We start from the raw sequence: 23658 nt of genomic DNA on the forward strand, positions 1-23658 counted from the left end.
CATTAAATTGCAAACATAAGAACATAAGAACAATATTTGTGCAGTGTATGCCGTGGTATGGTATGTTTTGTTGTTGTTGTGTGTGTGTGTGTGTGTGTGTGTGTGTGTGTGTGTGTGTGTGTGTGTGTGTGTGTGTGTGTGTGTGTGTGTGTGTGTGTGTGTGTGTGTGTGTGTGTGTGTGTGTGTGTGTGAGAATGAGAATGAATGTTTACTGGCACTTGAAACACGACTCACAGATAATCCTGTAGTGCCTCTTACATGCATGTGCGTAACACTTTGCGCACTGGCTCCACACTCCCTTCTGATCAGCGCACAGCATATGCAAGTCTTACGTGATTTGGCCGGGACCGGCTGTGGCTCCTCCCCTGCCCCATCTTCCTCTTGATTGGCCCGGCCCTGGACTTCACGGACCAGGCTCGCCGAAAACGGTGCTCTAGGCATCCGCGGTCGGTTCTCCATTGCTGGGGTGACGAGCGCTGCGCCGAGCTGCTCCAAAAAAAGGTGGCGTTTCGTGGACCGAGAGCTGTTCCAGCCGGGGTACACAGACAAGAAAAGACGGAAGGCGTTGTAGCAGGAAACATGGACCATGTGATAAAAAAGACACCTGGGCCAGCGGCGCGTTTGCCGGCTGCAGGAGTAGGTGCCACAAGCCTGCGGAAGAAAAACAAATTACACGAATGATATGCATACAATTTCACACATCCCTCTTGATAAATAGAAAAATATTCAACGAAATAAAGTGCATAGGCTATTGCTATATCGCACAATCAAACGTAGTGAGTAACAGTAAATAAATACCAGTAAGTGAAATAAATAAGTGATGCGTAAATACCTGGTCCAGGTGGTCGACGGCTCCTTTGCAGCGATTATAGTCCATTATTATTTGTGGGGGGTTTTTCCCCGATTCCTGGACCTCTGGTTCCCGGTGTTTTGTGCTCAGGAGAAGCACGTTTGTTTTGTTTTGTTTTTTTGGGATGGGGGGGCGACGACATATGACACGATCGCTGTCTTCATGCGTGAATCCGAACAACGATGACTGCACTTGTCGCTGTTTACTGTCTAAGAGCTGCGGGGGGAGCACAGCCAGCCCCCCCAGCCAGCGGAAAAGATGTTAAAAAAAAATTGTCCGTGGTCAGCGTGTGGCCCTGGAGCGATTCAGTGAGCTCAAGTGCCACACGCATTCCTTGGTTGCGCTCCACCGGAGCTGACGCAGACCTCCCCGTATAAACCTGGAGCCTCCACGCGTAAGGGGTCTGGACATCACACAAAGCCCAGATTTTGAGTCCGTACTTGGCTGGTTTGGAAGGCATGTATTGTTTGAATGAACAACGGCCCCTAAAAGCGACCATTTATCTACTGTGGCTTCTTTTGATCCAGCAAATTTTGCTGGATCAAAAGAAGCCTCCGCTCACCTATTGGATGAATGGAAATACATATTTTTGCAGGTGTGTAAACACACACCTGCAAAACAAATCATGTCCTTTTTCATGTCCTTGTGTCACACCAACCACCTTTCATGAAGGTAGTTGTTGTGAATGAAGGAACGAAAATAAGAACAGGAGGAGTAAACAGGAGGAGTAAACACAGACGGTGGGTCTGTGTCTGTGCTGTGGGGTCAATGTGGGGACAGTGGCTTGCTGCAGACAATGAAGATCATGTTTCATTATAACATGTCAGCATTATTGTATATAGTAATATATATAATATGCATATATAATATATTAATATATTATATATATATATATATGCTTATAGCATATGAAAAATATGTGGTTATAATGGGAGTCAATGAGACCATTTTTGTACCAATTGGTTCCTGTGTGTACACGGTGACAATCTACTATTCTATACACTTCCAATGACAGGCATTAAGGAATTTAGAAAATAAAGTTGAAAGAAAATGACTGGCAAAATTTAATATATTTAGCCTTTTAATTGACTGATTTATTGGGAAAGAAAAACATAAAAACAACAAAAATGTCACTTTTGGTACCAATCAGTCCCCAAGGGTTAAACGTTGTTAATTATCACATGCATCAATAATATATCGGCTGACACCTGGAGCGTGTACGCTTCCCTGTTCAGGCTCCATTATGATGTTTGATTCAGTCAAATCAACATCGACAATTTCATTTCACTTGCGCTGACTCAGCACCTCCGTTCACCTGTCCGGGCGCGGCTCGTTTCGCCGTTTAGCGATAAAGAGCGTTCCGAACGCCGGCGCATCGCAGCTCTTCGCCTCTTCTGATGGCTTCATCGGGTTGATGTCGCCCACGCAGACGCTCACGTCTCCGCTCAGCCGCGCCGGAGGATGATGGGTCTGTCCTTTCCAAAGGAGATGACGCATTAGCATGCAGCGTGAGTGGGCGCCGCGGCGACCGCCGGCGCACATTTGCATTAACATGCTTGTATGTAGCAACAGCAGTCCGTGCATTGGTAATTACTGGTTCTGATTTTGTTTTTATTTGTGCGATAATAGTGTAAATGTCCATTCCAGGGTGGGTTTGTGTTCAACGTGCTTCTTCCTGCAGCAACACGTTCAGATTTAACCGGCTGCAGTCGCCGAGGCCATATGCCGGTGTGAGGCCCGATCAGATTCTCTCATCCTGTGCTATTAATTATGTGTCAAAGCAATGCTAATTAAACCAGGAGAGGAGAGCTGCTGCCATGCTCCTACCTTCGGGGTATTAGTTAGCATAGTGTAGCGCTCTGCATTTCAATTAATCAATTAACAAGTCGGAGGACAGGCAGCTTTAGAACAGATACTGACTCCTGCTGAATAATTCAGTAGTTTTAATCAGCATGTTATCACCACCACCAGCGGAATGTCAATCTCACACGCAGTAATGTGGATTAAGTACACAAAATACCAAACAGTCCATCGCTGGAGTTTTGTTTTGTTTTTTGTCTGTTGTTTTTATTCTCAGCTAGCGATGCTTTTTCAGACTAACGTCAAAGCCAGGACGACTTTTAATTCTTTAATTAAAAAAAAAAAAAGAGGTGAGGAACGCTTTTGTTTTACTTAATTAAAGCAGGAGCTGAGGGTTGTGGTTCTTTTTATGGCATCGAGGAACAAAATAATAACATCTTGAAATCATCCAAACCAGTCGTTGACCAATAGAACGAGAGAGTCCAGCAGCATCCAAACTTTTACAATTTGGAACAAGAATTCTCTATTAAATGTTCCTTTCTAGCTTGAGTGCTTTAGCATTTAGCTTACTTCTGGCATTTTTTTTGGGAGGTGGGGGGTAAATTTGTAACTTCGTTTGTTAAATGGGCTTTGTAACATCGATGTAAATTTGTTACATCGCCTCCTGCAAGTATGTGTTTTGATGTCTCAGCCAATCATAGTTGAGGCGTGACATAAAACGCATCGGTCCACATCCCACTGACAAATTAAATAATCAGAAATAAAATTTATACGCTGAAATATTTAGCCGTCAATGGCGTTGGGTTTTGCGTGTGCGCAGAAAACACATTAATGAGACCAATATCGATCAACTCATTATAAAGGACAATTTAACGAGCCGGTTATTGATCATGTTCGATAACATGTCCAATTCTCTGGCAAGGCCGGCGTGATAAACATTTAAAGATGTTTATCCTGGTTATGGTAATGATGCACATCCTCGCCCGGTTCAACATATTCTCATAATTTCAGGCCGGATCTCCTCCAGTCTGGGTCAAATTAGCGGCTTAAGATGGGCAGATGAGTGAAATGAACATTGACGTTTCCAACTCCAGGATGATTGTTAGCGCTCTGGGGCAAAAAACAACCGTCGCTGGAGCCTCATTATCCGACCGGCTGCTGGACGCCGTGAATGAGTCGGCTGCCTCCTGCGGCGAGGCGCTCAGCTCTTTGTGGGCTCGCGGAGCTCTGAAGAGCCGGGCCGTCTGTTCACTGCTGTTTGGGAGGTGATGGATGGAGCTCATCGGTATTCAGGGTCTCGAGCTCCGTCATGGACTCTTTGGGTAACTTGCCTTTCAGGAACAGTAAAGCCGTGGACAATGGGGGTGAATGGGCTGCGGACTCGCCTCTTCTGAGCATCAGTCTGCCGATCATGTCAGCGGTGATTAATTGCGCTTGACAGGGCCAAGGCCTCGGCACTCCAAAGTTTTTTTCTTTTTTTTCATCTTTTGAGACTTTTTTACTGCCGTCAGATTCACAGTTTATTCACCCTGAATGGTAAAACTGCCAGCGTGGGTGGATTGATGGGTCGAAGGAGAGGGGTTCCTCTCCCATCTAAATCCTTCCTACCACAACGATTAAACTTTCATCCTTTGGGAGGATATTTTATTGAGATGGAAAGCCATATTCCATCACTCAAGTGTCAATAGCATGGTCGGTGGTGTAGGGCGCTATTTTGACATAGTTTGAAGGAGTTAAAGCAAAAGTTTACCCAAAAATGTCAATATCTTAAGTTCTTTCATCAAACATTTTCATAACTTTGCAATGAAATGACTTTATCAAGCAAAGAAAATAAGGATGAACACAACACGAAGCTCTGGTTAGCATGTTAGCACAGGTGTGCAGAGATCCACCAGAACCCATCAGGAAGCAATGATCTCTTCCTGTCTTAAAGGCGGAGGTGTCACGCTGCCTCTTTTGCCTCTTTTCTTATTTAAAAACCCCTTTTCTCCCTTGTTTTCCTCCCTTGATCGACACCTTTTATCCCTCCAGCGTTACCCTCCATTATTCCCCTCGGAAATGTCGCACAAATGTTTGGTATCCTCTGCCGCGAGTGTCGACATCGCAAACCTCTTTCTGTTGTTCAGAAATGTCAAGTTTTTTTCTCCTTCTTGTGTTAACTTGAATAATGAAATGTAAATACTAGAGGAAGAATATTTTCTCTCTCTTAGCCTCCGTGAGACGTCAAGGATGACGGATAGACAAAAGAGGGGGCGTTTGTTTTCAGGACAGGGAGAGGTGCAGCGGTTTAATATTCAGGATGGCGCTCCGTGCTCCACAGCCGGGGTCGATGTCAATCTTCAGAGTCTAGCAGGTATTCAACGTTTCACTCCTCTTCCCCCCCAAACTGATGGTGTTTTCTTGCTTCTAGTCCACGTTGTAAACGCCAGATCGCCGTGGGGAGACCTGGTCGGGTGTTTTTAAGCTCTTCTGCTGCTCCTCTCTCCCTGCTGAGCGTCTCCACCGCCAGAATCGCCTCTCACCATCATTATTACCTCAGGGATTACAGCTCCAGGCGCTCCTCTTCTTCCTCCTCCCCAGGCTGCTGTAATTCACCTCATCTTCACGCAGAGGGCTCCTCTACCTCCTACGAGGATGACTGTCTGTCAGGCCTGTCAGGAGGATCTTCAGAGGAGCGGAGGCCACGTTTAAAACACTTGAATTAAATGTGCATAATGCTTGAAACGCGGAGGTTACATCCACGAGTTCTCTGTGGTTTGTTTTCTGACGCTGTCGGCATCTCCAGAAGCCAGCAGCACTTATTTTGTCCTTCATCTGCTCTCTAATGACAAAAATATCCATTGTAAAAACAAAAGTTCTTCAAGCTTTGAAGAGAAATCTGTCCAAACAGATGGTAGCAGCAAGGGGAACCGTTTCAAATCTTAAATTAGATAAATGAAGATCATCTCGGAAAGACCTTTAGAAAAGTCTTGTCTTATATTTTTTTGCTCATGTAATTCCAACCTTTGGCTGATTTGTCTGCTGCTTGTATGAGTTCACCTTCAAGTGGTGTAAAGGACCTTCTTCAGACCAGAGGACCGCTGCCGTGCGTCTCTTTCGTTGCTGCGTTGCTTCCTTTAAAAAGCAAACCAATCAGGCTGTGGTGGATATCAAGAGGCAGATGAAGACCTCGCGCTTCTGAAATGAAGTACACTGATGTTGACAGACTAATCAACGCCTGAGCCTCGTTCTGAGACTTGTGGGCCGGATCGGACCGCGGCGTGAATCACAGTAATTGGCTCCTGTCTCAGAGGTTGCAGAAAAACATCCATTAACAGGGAGGCTTCAGACGGAGGCAGAGTTGGTTTGGCTTTCTGCACTGCGGGCAGTTTTTCTACTCTTAAAAATTCTGTTCCTACAAATGAAGAATGATGAGTGACATACATGCAGTATATGCTTTCTTACTGTATACACTATAAATACTGCATATTTATTGAGCTATTGATTAGTATTACGTTGATTGAATCAAATATTTTAATTAAAAAGCACAGTTACCTCCCAGTCTTAAATGAATGACATTTCAAAGTAAGGTAATTTCTGGCATGTCCCAGTCCCTATTGATCCATCCTGATTACTAGCAGAGTGAGAGATATAATAATAGATCATTAATGACATCACGCTTCCTACTTTACTCACATGACTGAAATTGTGGATAAGGTCATATAACCGACCTCTGAATGACTGTGTCCAAAAATAGCCGTAGTGGGGTTTGTGTGTGTGTGTGTGTGTGTGTGTGTGTGTGTGCGTGTGCGTGTGCGTGTGCGTGTGTGTGTGCGTGTGTGTGTGTGTGTGTGTGTATTTTAGGAGACTCAGCTATTCTCTCATGAGCACACACTTGGAAATATCTGTGAGGAAACCCTGCCTTTAACAGGCATAACCCCCCAAGTAAGTCCTGACTCCACCTGGATATGATTGTGAAGAAACCCTGCTTTTACCAGGAATAACCCCCCGAGTAAGTCCTGACTACAACTGGATATGTTTGTAAAGAAACCCTGCCTTTACCAGGCATAACCCCCCAAGTAAGTCCCAACTCCACCTGGATCTGATTGTGAGGAAACCCTACCTTTACTAGGAGTAATCCCAGAGTACGTCCTGACTCCAGCTGGATATGATTGTGAAGAAACCCTGCCTTTACCAGGCATAACCCCCCGAGTGAGTCCTGACTCCAGCTGGATATGATTGTGAAGAAACCCTGCCTTTACCAGGCATAACCCCCCGAGTGAGTCCTGACTCCAGCTGGATATGATTGTGAAGAAACCCTGCCTTTACCAGGCATAACCCCCCCAAGTAAGTCCCGACTCCACCTGGATCTGATTGTGAGGAAACCCTGCCTTTACTAGGAAGAATCCCAGAGTACGTCCTGACTCCAGCTGGATATAATTGTGAGGAAATCCTGCCTTTACCAGGCATAACCCACCAAGTTGGTCCTGACTCCAGCCCAACAACCCTCGGCCATGACACGTCAACTCCAGACGAGATTTTATTTCATTGGTGACTTTCTGCTGCCTTCAGTTGGGACTGTACAAACAACTACTACAACAAACTGAGAGTGTGGTAAATAAACAAAAAAAGACACTTGGAGATTTCAGGAAGTGTTCGACAGAATTCCATGTACATTACTAATAGTGTAAGCAGTGTTTATGGGGAACCACTTTAAACCCAGATGGTGTCGTTATTTTGTCGGTACATTGTGCGATCAATGCTTACCTCATTTGATAACACACCGCCGCCATAAAAACTTGTCTATTGTGAGTTTAAAATGTTTTGAAAAGGCTTTTTGAAGACACACACTCTGACAGGACCCCTGGGACGGTTTCACACTCTCCTGTCAGCCATTGAGAAGCAGTAAAAATCATCTTCTCTGCCTGTTAGCATTGTTCTGTTTGCGACAGCAGTTATTGTTGGTCGCTTCACAGATTCTCCCGCCTCCTTCAATCGCCTCTTTGGCAGCAAATTGTGTTACAAGAACTTCCAGAAAGGATCAAGAATCAATTGAATGTCTTTTGATCATGCAAAACTGTTTGAAACAACAAATGAAAGTTTGTAGTTTCCTCATCAGACGCAAATACAGACACCTACATCGAAAAGACTATGATGAAAAGAGCAATATGCAGATTAATGTTATTTATAAGTTAAAAGAAGCTTGTAAAAGGACGAGCTGGAGAGACATGAGGGATTGCTCCGCCTTGGAAATGGTGTGTTCTCTTCTGTCATTTAAGTTCCATCTGTATTGAGGTAAATGTGACTAATTGTAATGTGGTCAACATCTTCAGATTAGCAGCTCAAGCTTCCTAAAACACTGATTCAGACTGTGTTTGATCAGCATCACTGATGTAAACACCCCTCATCCTCCCACAATCCTTTGCTCTATGGGCTCTAAACAACAGAGGCAAGCTATGAATCTCCATCCTCTCCACCTGAGGCGATCTGGCTCCATTTTTAACAAGATCTCCTAAAAAAATCATCCATCAGCCTCCTTCCTCAGTGATGAGTGTGAAGCTCTCTCAGGTAATTCATGTTTGGAGTGTAAAGCCAACAAAATAAGGAATGAAAACAAGAATGTACCCAGTCTTTACCATCTGCTTCATCTGCATGCCGCCAAGGCTGCATAAAGACAAGGTTCCTGAACAGCAACCAATCACTCGCTCCCTGGAGAGATATGCCAATTAAAGGAATAATTATTATACATTGTGTATAATGTACGATGTTTTTATTTCATCCATAAATGATTACAGTGTTCAACATTTTGCCTCTGACAGTGCTAATACGTCTCCATCGGTATCTGGCTTGTCAGGACGCCATCCATCTCCGCAACACGATGCGATTACTGCAGCCATTAATACGGAGGAATTACGCTGCTCATTCATCCAGCCGGACGTTATTACAGCGCTGTGTTAATCCACTGACTCCAAAGGAAAGATGATGAACCCTTCATCATGTGAATACCTCAGGACTCTACTCATTACTTAGTGGAGAGATGCTGGAAGTCAGGAGGGTCGAATTGTTACCTCGGTTGGTTTTTTCGCAAGCCAAAAGACAGAACCAACAAGCTGGATCAGATGTGGTGATATCAATCAATCAACTTTTATTTATATAGTGCTTAATCACGTCAACAGACATTTCAAATTGCCTTAACAGACAGAAAAACCCAACAGAACACTCCAGAGCAAGCATAAGCAACAGTGGCAGGGGAAAAACTCCCTCATTGAGGAAGAAACTCCGGACAGGACCCAGACTCTGGTCATCTGCCTTTACCGGTTGGGTGGAAAAGAAATACAGTGAAGATAAGGACAGGGTAAGAGAGACAGAGACAGAGAGTGGCCGATAGACCAGATAGAGTCAGTGTTGATATCCTCCATGTGGTTTGATTGGTTGGCGGTGGTTGGGTTAGACTGGGGTTGGTTAGTCATTTGTTTGTTAGGTTTAGGGTTTGCTTGGTCATTTTTTTTTTTTTGGGTGTCTTGGTAAGATTGGTGCTTGAAACCTCCTAAAACCAACATCGGGAACTTTTGTAAGGTCTTGGTCTTTGACCAGGGATGAAACTTATCAAAATGTCAAGTTCATGGGTCGGTCATTACCTCCCATGCTAGCACTGCTGTGCTCCACCTAGCAGAAGCCGTGTTAACAGGATGACATGAACAAAAGATCTTCTGTCACCACATTTATTCTGTCAGAAGAGTGTGAGGATCCCTGCTGGTTCTTACACTCTTCCCTTTAACACACTGTCTGAACATGACGAATGAACGTGTTTCCATTCCATCAGCGGTCTGTGGCACAACGCAATCAGGCGCCGTCAGACAGAAAAAACACGCTGAGACCAGCCACCGGAAACCAAAAACAGAACCGCTCAGATCTGGAGGACGAAGTCAAATATTATGTCATTAGTTGAAATACGTCTTTATTCAAGCCAGGATGACTAAATCTACATGTCAGTCACATATTTTAATTAGTACTTTACAATAAACAACATCTGTTTGATTCTGTAATTTATGCTGATTTCTGCTCATTCTGCTCACCAAACGATTTCATAATCATGTGGTGGAAATTTGCATGAGATTTACATCCAGATGAAAGCGAGGGAAAGATCAGCTACAGTAGAAAATAAAAGGCTGTCTGCACATTGCAGAATTTCAAAAAAAGGAAGGGATTTTCAAAGTAAAAGCTTTCGGATATACGAAAGAACACAATGAATCTGAATCTGAAGCCCTAACTTTGGATCTTCCTGTTTTCCCCAGAGGTCTGTGACGTCGCGCTCGTGTCCAACCTGCCTCCCACGTCCTTCAGCAGCTCTTCTCGGCTGTCCTCCAGTCACGCACCAGGATTCGCCAAACTGAACAGGAGAGACGGTAAGGAAGAGATCCCGTTGCCGATGGGCCGATGGGTTGTTCGATCCCGTCTGATATAGTCATGCCTCTTTTAATCCAGATAGTTCAACCTCCTTTAACGAACACACGTCCTTAGAGAGAATTTATCTTTTTATAATGAACCTAAAAAGCCAGTTGATTTTCTTCTTCTTTGGTCTAAATCACCTCCCAGCTGCTTTTCTTATTTCACACTCGTTGCTTTTATACAGGCTTGAATTGAAGCGCCGCCAGAGCTCATGTACTCATGTACTTACAATAATTGCTCACCGCAGTGTTTACCCGCTAACAGGAAGTGGAATCACGCTCAACAGGCAGAGCTCAATGGATCTTTAGTCTGAGCTAATGCTCCATCTTTTGTGTTTCACTGGGGTGAAATGTACTTTTAAGAATCCGTGGTTCACTCACATGTTCTTTCAGAACATAAATAACATCATAAATAAGGATGTCTCCAGTAATGTGATTATATGATATTAATCTGGTCCAAGAGGAAGCCCTATTCTAGATTAGAAACTGTCTCCTGGCAGGATTCTCGTCGCTCCTTCAGAGATCTATGAATGCAGCTAATAGTGGATTATCTGGATCCCATGGAGGATCACTTTACCAGGATTATTATTATTATTATTTTTTGCCAGGATGTGATCTCTATCGGTGGAACACGAAGCGCCGAGTCGAACAAATGAATGTTGTTACAGCACTGGAGGCAGAATTCCCTCACACTCTCTGTGGATGTGAGTGTTGCCAGAAGGATGAGTGTGAATGTTGTTGTTCATCCAACATGAAAACCCAGCAGGGAGTCCTGTCCTGGAAGGTGATGTGAGGCTCTGACTAAATGGAAATCAGGGTTTGTTGTGGAGCTTTCTGCAGGGAACCGGCTTTGCTGCTTTATTCTGACATCAAAGCGCCGAGTCGGCAGGGAAGGCGAGTAAATCTGGATCGGAATGATTTTCACCACCTGGGAAGCCAAACGAGGCAAAGCCTGCAGAAACGCGGCTCAGTCCTTGGAACGTTTGATGACGGAGGCCGCGAGCAAACATCTGCTGAACGTCACCGGTCCGACTGTAAACCTGCTGCCAGACGCCTCGTTGTAGTCGCGTTTGTTTCAGGAAACATTTAAATTTAATGGGAAGTTTATGCCGTCATCATCTCCACGGTGCATTTTAACCCATCTCAGCTCGTTGTTTTGACTTTGTGACCTGAAGATTGACTGATTTGATTCGGTTTATTCAAAAGGAAGAGCAATCATCACTCACGCTTTAATAGAACCGACGTCATCCATCCTACAACAACGTCACTGAATCATCAAATAATTCACCATTCAATTAGTGCACATGTGTCAAACTCAGGGCCTGGGGGCCAAATGTGGCCCACCGTATCATCTTGTGTGGCCCGCCAGAGCATAAAAGGTCAGAGTGTCTAAAAATAAATAGGTCAAAAGTGTGCTTTGAAGAAAAACTACATTTCCCACAATGCAGTAATTCATCCCATTTTAACTCTGACAAAACCATTTTGAACAAAGATAATGTCCTAACTTGTGTCTGATGTTATTTCTCTTTATTGATTGATAGTTTGATCCTTGATTGATGGAGTTCTGTGGGTTTAGTAACCTGACAAATTAAAAGAATGTATTTTATAGGAGAACAACAAGCAAACATAGTTTTTCTGTGTAACTGTGATGTTTGTAACTTGAATAAGTAATAAATTAAAAGTTATTTAACATGAAGGAGTAGTTACATTTATTTTACATTACATTAAAGTACATTTAGTTACATTATGCTGCTGTGGCCTTCAGTAAAATGAGTTTGACCCCCTGAATTAGTGACTTTGGTCCACAAGGATCAATAAATCCAAATTGTCTATATTGGTGAGGCTCTGCTGTGGGTTTGTAATCCAAAACCTGAGCAAATAAAACAATTTCAGTAGAATTCCACGGTTACGACCCCATGGGTCAGACGTTATTCACAGCTTAAGTTGCCATAAAAAGGCATTTTAAATTAGTCTGCCCTCTTCAAAATGTAATTTTAATGAGGCTTAAATTTCATCCTAGTCCAACTCAACCTCTAGCATCATCTTTACCAACATGTTCCTCAAACCCTCAGCGGTCGACAGATCTCCATCCAAACGTGATCAACTAACCGAGTTCCCGCTGAGAGCATCATCGCCCTCCACTCCGCCGCCGCCGCCTTCTGATGGTGCAGATTGAACTGTGGAAGTGGCGTCTTCCTCCCTGCAGTACGAAGTGTATACAGCTGACACGAATCCAGCTGTTTGCAGAGAAAATCGATGAATAAATGAACGTCTCATTTCCATCTCCTGCTGCTGCTGCCGCTAACTCTGCCTCCTCCAGTCGTTCTCAGAGGAGCGGCTTTGATTTCACTTCATTTACTCCGTAATTGAATACAAAATGAAGCGATTATCTCTGGAACACCACCTGCAGCGTGCAGCTACTGTATATGTGGGTTTACGTACATGCAGGTGATGGAGACCACATCATTCCTTTAAATTTATTCAGTAAGGGTTTAATACGTGTTCATTTTTATGCCTCTGTATGAAACAAGACTGAAGGATGTTTCGTTATCTCCTCATGGAAATTGAGACACTTTTGAGGAATTGGAGTGAATCTTTCAACCAAGTATTAATTTTGTAAATATAACTAAAGTGACAGATACTGGAAGTCAGACAATAAGAATCACATCATGAAGGTCAGATGACTTTTTGGGTTGTCTAAAAGCCAATAAGTCAGTCCGGTCTTTTTTTGACCATTTTGTTTTATCTCGCAGCTCAGTGCAGATAAATGTGTGTCTGCTGAGATGCACTCAGATTATTTTTAATGCACTCTGGATACTTTCTGAAAAGCGATGTGAAATATTTGGTGAATGAAAATAACATTTCGTGCAAGTCGGAATTGGATGGGCAGCTGTGACTGGCAGCTGACTGGAGATGAAGATCTGTTTGAGGAAGATGGGTACGCACGAGTCTCTCAGAATTATTCTTTAGTTCCATTTCAGGATTTATTTTTCTCCTTCCCTTTTTTTGTTCTTTTATCTATTCCTCTGGATTGTTTTCTTGTAATCATTACTTTCACTCCATCCACAGTCACTTTCTCTTGGTAAGAGCTAATTAAACAGTTTTTTCTCCAAATGGTAATAGCAGTCTTCATCTTTAAGTATTTTCTCTTCTCAGGCAACGCTGCCAATTATCATTGATGCCAATTATACTGAACGGAATTTAAAAACAATTATTCCGCCGCAGTAATCACTTTCTAATGAATGAGATTTAAAAGTTGAATTAAACTTTAATTGGAAGCAGAGGCCCATCCCATAAAGCTCCCCGAGGAATGAAGTCCAACTCCTGACTCCAACGAACCCAAAGTAGAGCCGCCAAAGTGGATGGGACCTCAGTCACGCTAATCTGAGACCGGTTCAAGTAGCTCGCAATAAAAAGTTTCCTCGTCTTGAATTTAGAATCATGAAAGGGGGAAGAAATTCAAACTGAAATGACCAGGAGTTCTACTATACCTGGTGTAAAACCAGACATTAACACTACCCGAGAGACTTGAGGCAAAACGGTACAAACTGCAGGCCGGAAAGCAAGACGAAGCCCTCAGGCTCAGAAGGTGACGACACCCTGGACTAAATAGCCTCAGGATAATCAGCCTGATGAAGCACAGGTGTGGTCATCTAACACAGGTGCCGAGATGAGGCTCCACCCACAGGCTCGGCCCCGCCTCCTGCCCCACACCCCAACAGGGCAAGACAAACAGAATCATAACACAATCAAGGTCAATGCTAAAATTACCTCCTAAGTAGTTAATAAGGTTAGAGGCTTAGCTTTGGACTCAGACTAAATGATCGAACTTCCTATTCTCATGTAAATCCCGAACCCCTGTCCCTCTACCCGTTTCTCTCCTCCTCATCTTCCTTCTTCTCTTCGACGTCGCTCCTCAGTGTACTCCTTTCTCTCTCCAAGAATGTACCTGTCAGGTGGAATAACGGTGCATTATTAACGACTCAGCGGTCCTTTCTGGACGTGTCCACCCATCTGTTCCCTGTAAAGGAGCTGTGGTTCAGACCGGACTCAAGTCAAGCTTGGATTCCCTTCAGTGGCCAAAGAGAAACAGCGCCGGACAGACGTCATCCTGTTCGGTTCTAACAAGACACAGAGTTTCAGATGTCAGACAGCAGCAGCAACAGTTTGAAGAAAGGAAAACCTTCCTATATTAATGAATTATGTCTTGTACTGTTGCATAAGATCCCATAAAACAGTTCAAGGCTCAATGATCCTACAATGTCCAACTCAGTCCTGGACATCTTTTGACTAATTATGCACAATATGAAAGATTCTGGATCAATGTTGAATGATTAAAAGTTAAGCAAGAGGAAAAATCATTTATTTTTTTCGAGTCTTGACTTGTTCCATGTTCACTCGTCTAAGAGATAATTAAAAAGGAAAAAGCAAAACACAAGAAGGTCTGATTAAAGGAAAACCCACACAATTTAAGATGTTTAGAACCCAATGTCTGAAGGGTCATGAGTTCCTTTTGATGGTAGGGGAACAATGAGGGGAGACTACACCCAAAAAGAACGTTGTGTCTATCATTTGGACATATTTATGATAAATAATGGTAAAGTTAATTCAATTAAAAAAAACTTACTTTGTCCTCAAGGGTCAATTGGAAGCACATAAAGCAGTATTGGTACGAAAGGCAGGATTGGTGCACAAAAAGACATGCAAAGTGCAAAGAGCAAAAACACGACTCAACACACAGAAAACCAACATTAACACTAAAATACACAATAAACAGAAATGTACACTATAAACAGATATGCGCAATGAGCTAACAAATATATTAAAAAAACGTAGAAATTGTCAATCTATGAAACTATAAAGATATCCATCAGAAACGCTTCATTGAGACTCTAATTGAGATCACACGGCGCTAAGGTGAGATTCTTCACCTGCGTGAACAAAGACACCATGTGGATGTGTTTAATTCAAAGTGACAGCTCCGAGGAGGTGTTTCCATCAGTCCACCGTTACTCCACTTCTGACGGAGGAGATTCTAACACCTCTTGGTTCCTCAGCTGGTTTCTCCCTCTTTTCTCCTCCCGACTTTGATCTGAAAGGTCAGAGTGTCTGTTTTGTGCTCTCCTGTCAGCAAACATGTCTGCTAGTCAAGTGCTTATTAGCTTTGGCCTTTGGTTTCTGAAAGATCAGGCTTCACCACCGCCAGATGACACGGTTCCTCACCGCCGCAGAGGTTTCTTTACCAGTGGTGGTTCTATGTTACCCAGAGACGGTTCTATGTTACCCAGAGAGGTGGTTCTATGTTACCCAGAGAGGTGGTTCTATGTTACCCAGAGACTGTTCTATGTTACCAAGAGGTGGTTCTATGTTACCCAGAGACGGTTCTATGTTACCCAGAGATGGTTGTATGTTACCAAGAGGTGGTTCTATGTTACCCAGAGACTGTTCTATGTTACCAAGAGGTGGTTCTATGTTACCCAGAGACTGTTCTATGTTACCCAGAGACTGTTCTATGTTACCAAGAGGTGGTTCTATGTTACCCAGAGGTGGTTCTATGTTACCCAGAGACTGTTCTATGTTACCCAGAGACTGTTCTATGTTACCCAGAGATGGTTCTATGTTACCCAGAGACTGTTCTATGTTACCCAGAGACTGTTCTATGTTACCCAGAGACTGTTCTATGTTACCAAGAGGTGGTTCTATGTTACCCAGAGACTGTTCTATGTTACCCAGAGATGGTTCTATGTTACCAAGAGGGGGTTCTATGTTACCAAGAGGTGGTTCTATGTTACCCAGAGACTGTTCTATGTTACCCAGAGATGGTTCTATGTTACCCAGCAGACTCAGTGGGTTCCTGATCGGCAGGCATTACCCATTTGGTGTTTGAGCACCGATACGTCAGTTTGCCCTGAGAAAGCACTTTATACACACACACACACACACACACACACACACACACACACACACACACACACACACACACACACACACACGCACACACACACACACACACACACACACACACACACTGCGGAGCTGCAAACAGGAAGAACCCTGCTCTCCCTTCGTCTTCATGCTTCATCAAACCTTCATCTTATTTCCTCCACCTGCTAACCTGGACTACAGCTGATCGATCGATCAATACGATGCACTCTGCTGTGTAATCCAGGAAAGGATACAAACATGCTGTGGTTCTGTAAAACCAATCAATGTCAGGCACCAAACTATATTGATGATATCTTTTATAGCTGCACTTCTGATCAATAGATCAAGCCTGAGCCTCTGAGGAGCACAAGAATCAAATGTTCTGGTATTCTGATCAACTGATCAATGACAGCTCTTATTGATACACTTTGTTTGGGAAATGTGATTAAGATCCGCTCACTGATATGTGGTTCATATGAACAGAAAATGAAGATTTAATCCGGTTTATTTTTTGAACCATTCTGAAATCATCATTTATTCCCCTGTAACGCGTTGACAGTTCCTATTATTGATTAGACGTCGTCACGGTGATGCGTTTGTGCGCCCAGACAGTCGATCATCCGGCGCGCCGCCGACACAACCGCATTGTCTCCGTTCAAAGACAAATGTCAAACTGTCGTCAAAGGCTGCGTCGTGTTGTTGAGTTCAGCTCCCATTATTCACGAAGGCAGACGTTCTCCAGCGTGACGACACAACCTACTGCACACACGCAACCTACTGCACACACGCAACATTCTGCACACACGCAACGTTCTGCACACACGCAACGTTCTGCACACACGCAACGTTCTGCACACACGCAACGTTCTGCACACACGCAACGTTCTGCACACACGCAACGTTCTGCACACACGCAACGTTCTGCACACACGCAACGTTCTGCACACGCAACGTTCTGCACACACGCAACGTTCTGCACACGCAACGTTCTGCACACACACAACGTTCTCCACACACGCAACGTTCTGCACACACCCAACGTTCTGCACACACGCAACGTTCTGCACACACGCAACGTTCTGCACACACGCAACGTTCTGCACACACGCAACGTTCTACACACACGCAACGTTCTGCACACACGCAACGTTCTGTTCTGCACACACGGAACGTTCTGCACGCACACAACATGTTTGAAAACCAGTTTCATCCATTAAAAAAAACTCCTGTGGTGTCTTTGAAGTTACACACACACCAGTTACACACACACACACACACACACACACACACACACACAACAGTTAAACACACAACTGTGTCCCTCATTACTTTGAAATAGCTTTCAAACTGTTACTGCATTAAAATGTGATCTCAGGTGTGGCTCAAAGGTCTCACACACACGCACACACACACACACACACACACACACACACACACACACACACACACACACACACACACACACACACACACACACACACACACACACACACACACACACACACACACACACACACACACACACACACACACACACACACACACACACACACACACACACACACACACACACACACACACACACACACACACACACACACACACACACACACACACACACTGAATCCTTTGCCGGCTGACATTTAACAAACCAATCTCTCTCTGATCCTCGCTACAGGCGCTGGGGGCTGGTCGCCCGTCGCCTCCGACGGCGACCAGTGGTTGGAGGTCGACCTCGGCAGGCGAACGAAAATCACCGCCGTCGCCACCCAGGGTCGCTACGGCAGCTCCGATTGGCTGTCGTCCTACCTGCTGATGTTCAGCGACGCGGGGCACAACTGGAAACTGTATCGACAGGAGGACAGCATCGGGGTGAGGCGCCGAGACGCTAACGCTAACCCCTCCAGGAGGCTGGGGGTTCCTCCTTCCAGGTTCTGCTGGGAACCACCAGAGGAGCGTCAGACGTCGACCTCCTGTCATCGTGATGGAGCAGATCCTCCATATGTCTGAGCTGATTAGCTTGAAAGCGTTACCTTCTGGTCGGTGGAGCCGACGCCCACGGCGCACCTGTGCACCCCACGCTTCATTTAACAAGAACTCTCAGCAAACAGGAAACGTTTTCCTCACACATTTGTTTGTAGTTTTAATTAGTCTTCATCATTTGCTGAATGTTTTTACAACCTGGGGGCTAAGCAGGCAGTTACAGACGACTTTGCAGATGACTAATCGCCGCTCAAGTCAAATAATTTAAACAATTCAGGCATTAAATTTTAAACCGTTTTAAAAATTGTCGCCGCGATAAAATCAGAAACGTTCTTCGTCAACCGTCACGAGTTTACCGACATCCTTGAGGTCATTGGCGGCAGGAAAGCATCAGAGTTATGTGGTTAACAACATCATTATGAGGAATTTAACAAAGAATTTTATAAAAAATGAGCTGAAAGGAAAATGTAGCTTTGCAGAAAGATCAAAAGTTGGTTGCCGTAACAGCGTGACACCCCATAATTTGAATCCAAACACTTGGTCTCAGTTTGTCCTGTTAAACTATTCGTAGAGGCCTCAGGTGCTCCGTTCGCCGTATAGGTTCATTACAGCTCCTCCGCTGCGACGCTCACGTTCACTGTGGCATTCGGCGGCGGCGGCGGCGGCGCTGGGGGCCCCTGCAGGGACCGCTCCATCCTGAGGAGATAATCGCCGTCATCAAGAGCGTTTGACTCGGTATTAATAATGGATGAGGTGTTGAAAGGGCTCTGCTGACTGCGCCGACCTGTTGCCAAAACACTTAAGCTGCTGCTGATGGACGCAGATCGGGACGGAGAGGCGGCTGAGAGTCACTTTCTCCTGGTGTGTGTGTGTGTGTGTGTGTGTGTGTGTGTGTGTGTGTGTGTGTGTGTGTGTGTGTGTGTGTGTGTGTGTGTGTGTGTGTGTGTGTGTGTGTGTGTGTGTGTGTGTGTTAGGTTTCATTTTATGTTAGCAGAAATACTTCAAATGTCAAATAAAACTTGCATCAAGTGCTTTGGTATTTCAGACAGTTTAATAGTTTTTTTTTAGGTGGTTTCATTTGAGCAGTGATGTAGAAACAACAGATTCTGTCATCTAATTGTGATCCCTTGAGTCTGGTCTGTATGCTAAGCTAGGTTAGCCAGCAGTGACACATCGGTCAGGATTTGGCCACCAACGGCCAAACCGAGCAGCTTTGATCGTTTGGCCGTCAGTTGAAAGCATCACACACCAAATGAAACGGTGCGGAACGCAAAGAGGAAACTTTTTCATTCAGAGCTGTGGATGGTAATTGTGCAGCTCATCTTGGAACTGAGGATCTCCTCTGCTGGCAGGGAAGGGCTTAGAAGCAGTTTACTGTGATGCTCAACATGAACGCAGTCACATCTCAAAGTGTTTCTCAGCGTCCGTATTATTCGTCTTACAGGATGTGTCAGAGGAGAAAATTAAGCCACAGCTTCCGGATCATGCTTCCGGAGATGCTAAGCTTCTTCTCTTCAGACCGACCAAAGAGAACTTTCCTCTTTTCCTTCCATCTTCTTTCGTAACTTCTAGACGAATGCAAGGATTTATGTATATAGAATTTCCTTTTAATTGGCCGAGCATCTGCCATGATTTTTTTTTTCTTTTTTTCTCGCATTTGAACAGCACGGCTGTAAATTAACACAATCCTGACATCTGCTTTCTTTGTCTTCCTGGCCATGTGGGGGAGGTTGTATTTCTAGAAGCGTGTTTTCTTTTTTCTAATTTAAGTCCATCGCTGATGTGGAAGTCTTTCTGGCCCATCGGCTGCGAGGAAAAGCTGCGCTCGGCGCTCTAAAAATAGCCACACGTGACCCCGTGTTGAAACTCCCATCTACTCGGCATATGTACTGCATACACGCAAAGCACGACACGCTAATGTAGTCCGGTTTACTGATTTTCATGAGCTGATTTTTATCCTGCAATAAATTTGTTCTCCTCAGCTGAGAGAGCAAAGTTTGAAACAGGAACAGAATCATAAGACCCTCTCAACATAAAAGAGGAATTAATATGTTAATGATGTGTCTAAGCTTTTATGTGACGGTGGGAGAGCTGGTTAACCTGCATGTCAGCTTCACAGGGGAATGGGGGGGTGGGGGTGTAATTAGGATGGATCAGCAGATGGGTGAGATGGAAGGAGACGAAAGGAGGAGAGAAACCAGCTGGCATTTGGCCCAGAGTCCGAACAGGAGACGCGCCGATCTGTTCGCCGTGTGAAACATCGACAGACATGAAGCATCACGCAAAAAAAATGATCCAGATTGGCCTCCAGGAGAGCATCACATGATCACGGGAACACGCTTTGAATTCTAATCGCTCCACTAAAGCCGTCCGGGAAGGATGTGAGCAGTCAATTATCAAAATCAAAGCGGACATCACCAAAACAATGTCAGGTGTAATCTAGCTTGATCTCCTGGATCCTCTGCTGCCGTGGCAACAGCATCAGCACCGCAGAGAAGTCAGTGTCATCTCAGACTGGTGGTTTCCGGGTCGGGTCGGATCAGAGTGGGGTTTTAGCAGATGGATGTAGATGAGCTGCAGGTTTGACTAGTGTGTGTGTGTGTGTGTGTGTGTGTGTGTGTGTGTGTGTGTGTGTGTGTGTGTGTGTGTGTGTGTGTGTGTGTGTGTGTGTGTGTGTGTGTGTGTGTGTGTGTGTGTGTGTGTGTCCAGTCTTTTCCAGGTAACACTAATGCCGACAGCGTGGTTCAGTACAAACTGCAGCAGCCGGCCATCGCTCGCTTCCTGCGCCTCATCCCTCTGGGCTGGAACCCCAGCGGGAGGATCGGACTCCGGCTGGAGGCCTACGGATGTCCCTACAGTGAGTCTCCTCCTTCACCGTCGCCATAGAAACGTGGAGCTATGTTTGCTGGTGGTAATTGAATAAATTAAGTTTCAGAGGATCGTTTTCTGCAAATATTTAATCTACCTCAGTATACATGATTAAAACATTCTCAGATTTATTATACAAGTAATTAAAGTGCTCAATGGGGGGTGGGGGGTTGGGGGGGCTCTTGAATTATTTATTTTATGGTAAGAAGGATTGTTTTTTGAGGCGACATTAATCAAATGTTCAGATGAATGTGGGGGGTGGGCGTGAGAGTCGACGCCTCCGTGTTTGAGGCTTTAATTCTCTGGAAAACGTTGAATTGATGCGTCCAGGTTGGGGGGGGGGGTACATGATCAGGTGGGCAGGAAGTTCCCTTCCTGCAAGCTCCAACTTAAATTTGGTCAAACTGGTTGTGCTTTTGTCAGGAAGAGGTTTGGAAGCAGCAAATAAATAAAAAGCATCCGATTGAATCCGTCCTTCAGATGTTTGTTTGTTTGTTTGTTTGCTTGTCAGCAGAATTACACCAAAGGATTCTGGGTAGACGATGTTAGAACAGGTCTCCAGTTAAAGATCCAATTAAATTCTATTGAAGTGCAGAACAAACAGATCGAACAGAAATGACCGGCCTTTGTCTTTCAGCCTCCGACGTGGTGAGTCTGGACGGCGGCGGCGGTCTGCGGTACCAGTTCAGTCCCAGACGGACGTCCAGAGATGTGGTCTCTCTGAAGTTTAAAACCCTGAGGAATTCTGGGATGTTGCTACACGCAGAGGGAGAGGAAGGACTGAGTCTCAGCCTGGAGTTGGAGCGAGGAAGAGTTCAGCTGCTGCTCAGACGAGGTACGACCGGCTGGGAATAAAATATAAATGTCCAGTTGAAGTGGATTTTATTTTATGTTCTTTTGTTTTTATTCATTGTAGTTGTAAAGTTGGAAATTATTGTGATCTTGAAACATTAAAATAAAGTTATGCTTTTATTATTTTTATTATTTTTCACCACTCAAAATCACAAAGTCCCATTAACCAGGTAAAATAAATATATATATGCAAATAGTTTTCAAATATTTATTATTCATGGACAAGTGCTCTTTTTTTTTCTTTTTTTTTTCAATTTACTTTTTAAATTCAGTTCAACGCTTTGAAAAAGCCCAAAGGCGACATAAGGATGATGCTCACAGCATTTTTTGTTTGCTACAAAGATAATTTCAATTCAGCTTTTTAACTTATTTGAAAGAGAAACGTTCAAAATGTGTTCATCACGTAAATAAAATGTCATTATCTCCTTCACTTCCTGTAACATTTCATGCATTTCATAAGTAACACTATATTGTAAAAAAACAAAAAATATATAGAGCCTTATCTTCATTTTAGATGTCGAAAACTATTTATGGCCTCCAGTCTTTTGGTTTCCGTGGAAACCACATCCAACCAGCACTTAAAGTGTTAAAGGTTGCTGATGCCGATAATTATGTCTCTGTATGTACCGTATGTAAGCATCCATCATCCATCCATCCATCATCCATCCATCCCTCTCAAATAAATGTTCATGGGAGACATAGAGGAGCTGCTTCAGGCTGAGAACCACAAACTCTTCTTCCTCTCTTTCTGTTCTTCCTCTTGTATTTCCTGTTTCACCTCCACAGATCTTTCATTCCGGGGGAAGTCTGCCTCCTCCAGCTGTGCGCCACATTTTTTTGACTTCCTTGACATTTTCCTTTGCTGGAGCTCCGTTTTTATTGCTCCTTCTCTGTCATCATTCCAGCTCTCATTTTCTCCCCCTTCCTCTCTATGCTCTGGTTTTGTAGGTTGCACATTGTGTAATTTAGGGACTTCTGCTGCGTTCACTGACTCATGGGAAGTCCGCTCTGCTTTGTTAATGCCAAACTCCTGTCCTGAATACCAAGAAAATTTAATTTAAAGGACAAATTCCTGTTCTCCAGGCCTTGACGGAGCGAGTATACCTGCTGTAGAGAAACCAGGAGGCCTGACTCTTATCTGCACACAATGCTGCTCGTCCACCAACCAATCCATTACGGATCCATTCCTGTCAGACCGTGCTGAGGGCTAATATTGATATTTATCACTTTTTACATCCGTCACTTGGGTTATTTTGTCACCCATGGCTGTCGGCTTGCTTACCAATGATATTAGGGAGGAAAATACGATGGATAGATGGAATCGGAACCAGTGTTCAGTGTTGTATGGAGAAGCAGAGCCGGGATTCTTTTTAAACTTTATTCAACATTTTCCCAAACTATGCAGTTTCATAATGGATTGTCAGTCTTTGGAAGTCTTTTCTTATTGGATCATGTAACATTTTTTACAGCGACTATACCTTTATTTGTCTCGCTTTTCTTCACCAGACCCGACCCGCGGGGAAATGATCAACGTGATAAAATATTTCCCAAAAGTCCGGAGATGTTGTTTGAAGGTGATAACAGAGACAGCAGCTTGTGAAAGCGATCGTCCTGTTTAATCAGACTTAGAGTCGCGGAGTGATGACATGATACCGAGACACAAGTCTGTTAGAGCTTCTCATTCCTTTAGTGAGTCTTAGCTGTAGATTTTTTGAGCTCCTTTCAGCTCCGTCGGTTCATAACCTATTGATTTTTGGTGATCACGATTCCTATCACATATCTTCCTCAGGGATTCAGCAATGTTGTGATTTTATCCATATAAAACAACTACAGAGGCCTGATAGCAGCACAGATAAGAAAAAAAGTTGCTTCTCAATGTTAATTGATATGAAATTTCGGTTTGCCCTTGACCTCGTATTGATCCGGCTTCGTCTTTCCAGTCAATCACAGCGT

At 44.1% G+C, this 23658-nt stretch overlaps 1 protein-coding gene across 2 annotated transcripts in view; it reads left to right on the plus strand.

Moving 5' to 3' along the window:
• LOC137611931 (contactin-associated protein-like 4) overlaps positions 1-23658 on the plus strand; it is a 56877-nt gene that overhangs the window by 10386 nt on the left and 22833 nt on the right. The window contains exons 2-5 of one of the 2 annotated variants that reach the window (XM_068340107.1): positions 9925-10035; positions 17681-17874; positions 20695-20842; positions 21491-21688. In XM_068340107.1, coding sequence (XP_068196208.1) covers positions 17818-17874; positions 20695-20842; positions 21491-21688 — 403 coding nt within the window. In that variant the 5' untranslated portion in view covers positions 9925-10035; positions 17681-17817. Of the gene's footprint in view, positions 1-9924; positions 10036-17680; positions 17875-20694; positions 20843-21490; positions 21689-23658 lie in introns of those variants that run through there. The other variant, XM_068340106.1, reaches the window with a different exon arrangement.

This window comes from Antennarius striatus, chromosome 18 (genome assembly GCF_040054535.1).
Source record: "Antennarius striatus isolate MH-2024 chromosome 18, ASM4005453v1, whole genome shotgun sequence".
Classification (NCBI taxonomy): Eukaryota; Metazoa; Chordata; class Actinopteri; order Lophiiformes; family Antennariidae; genus Antennarius; species Antennarius striatus.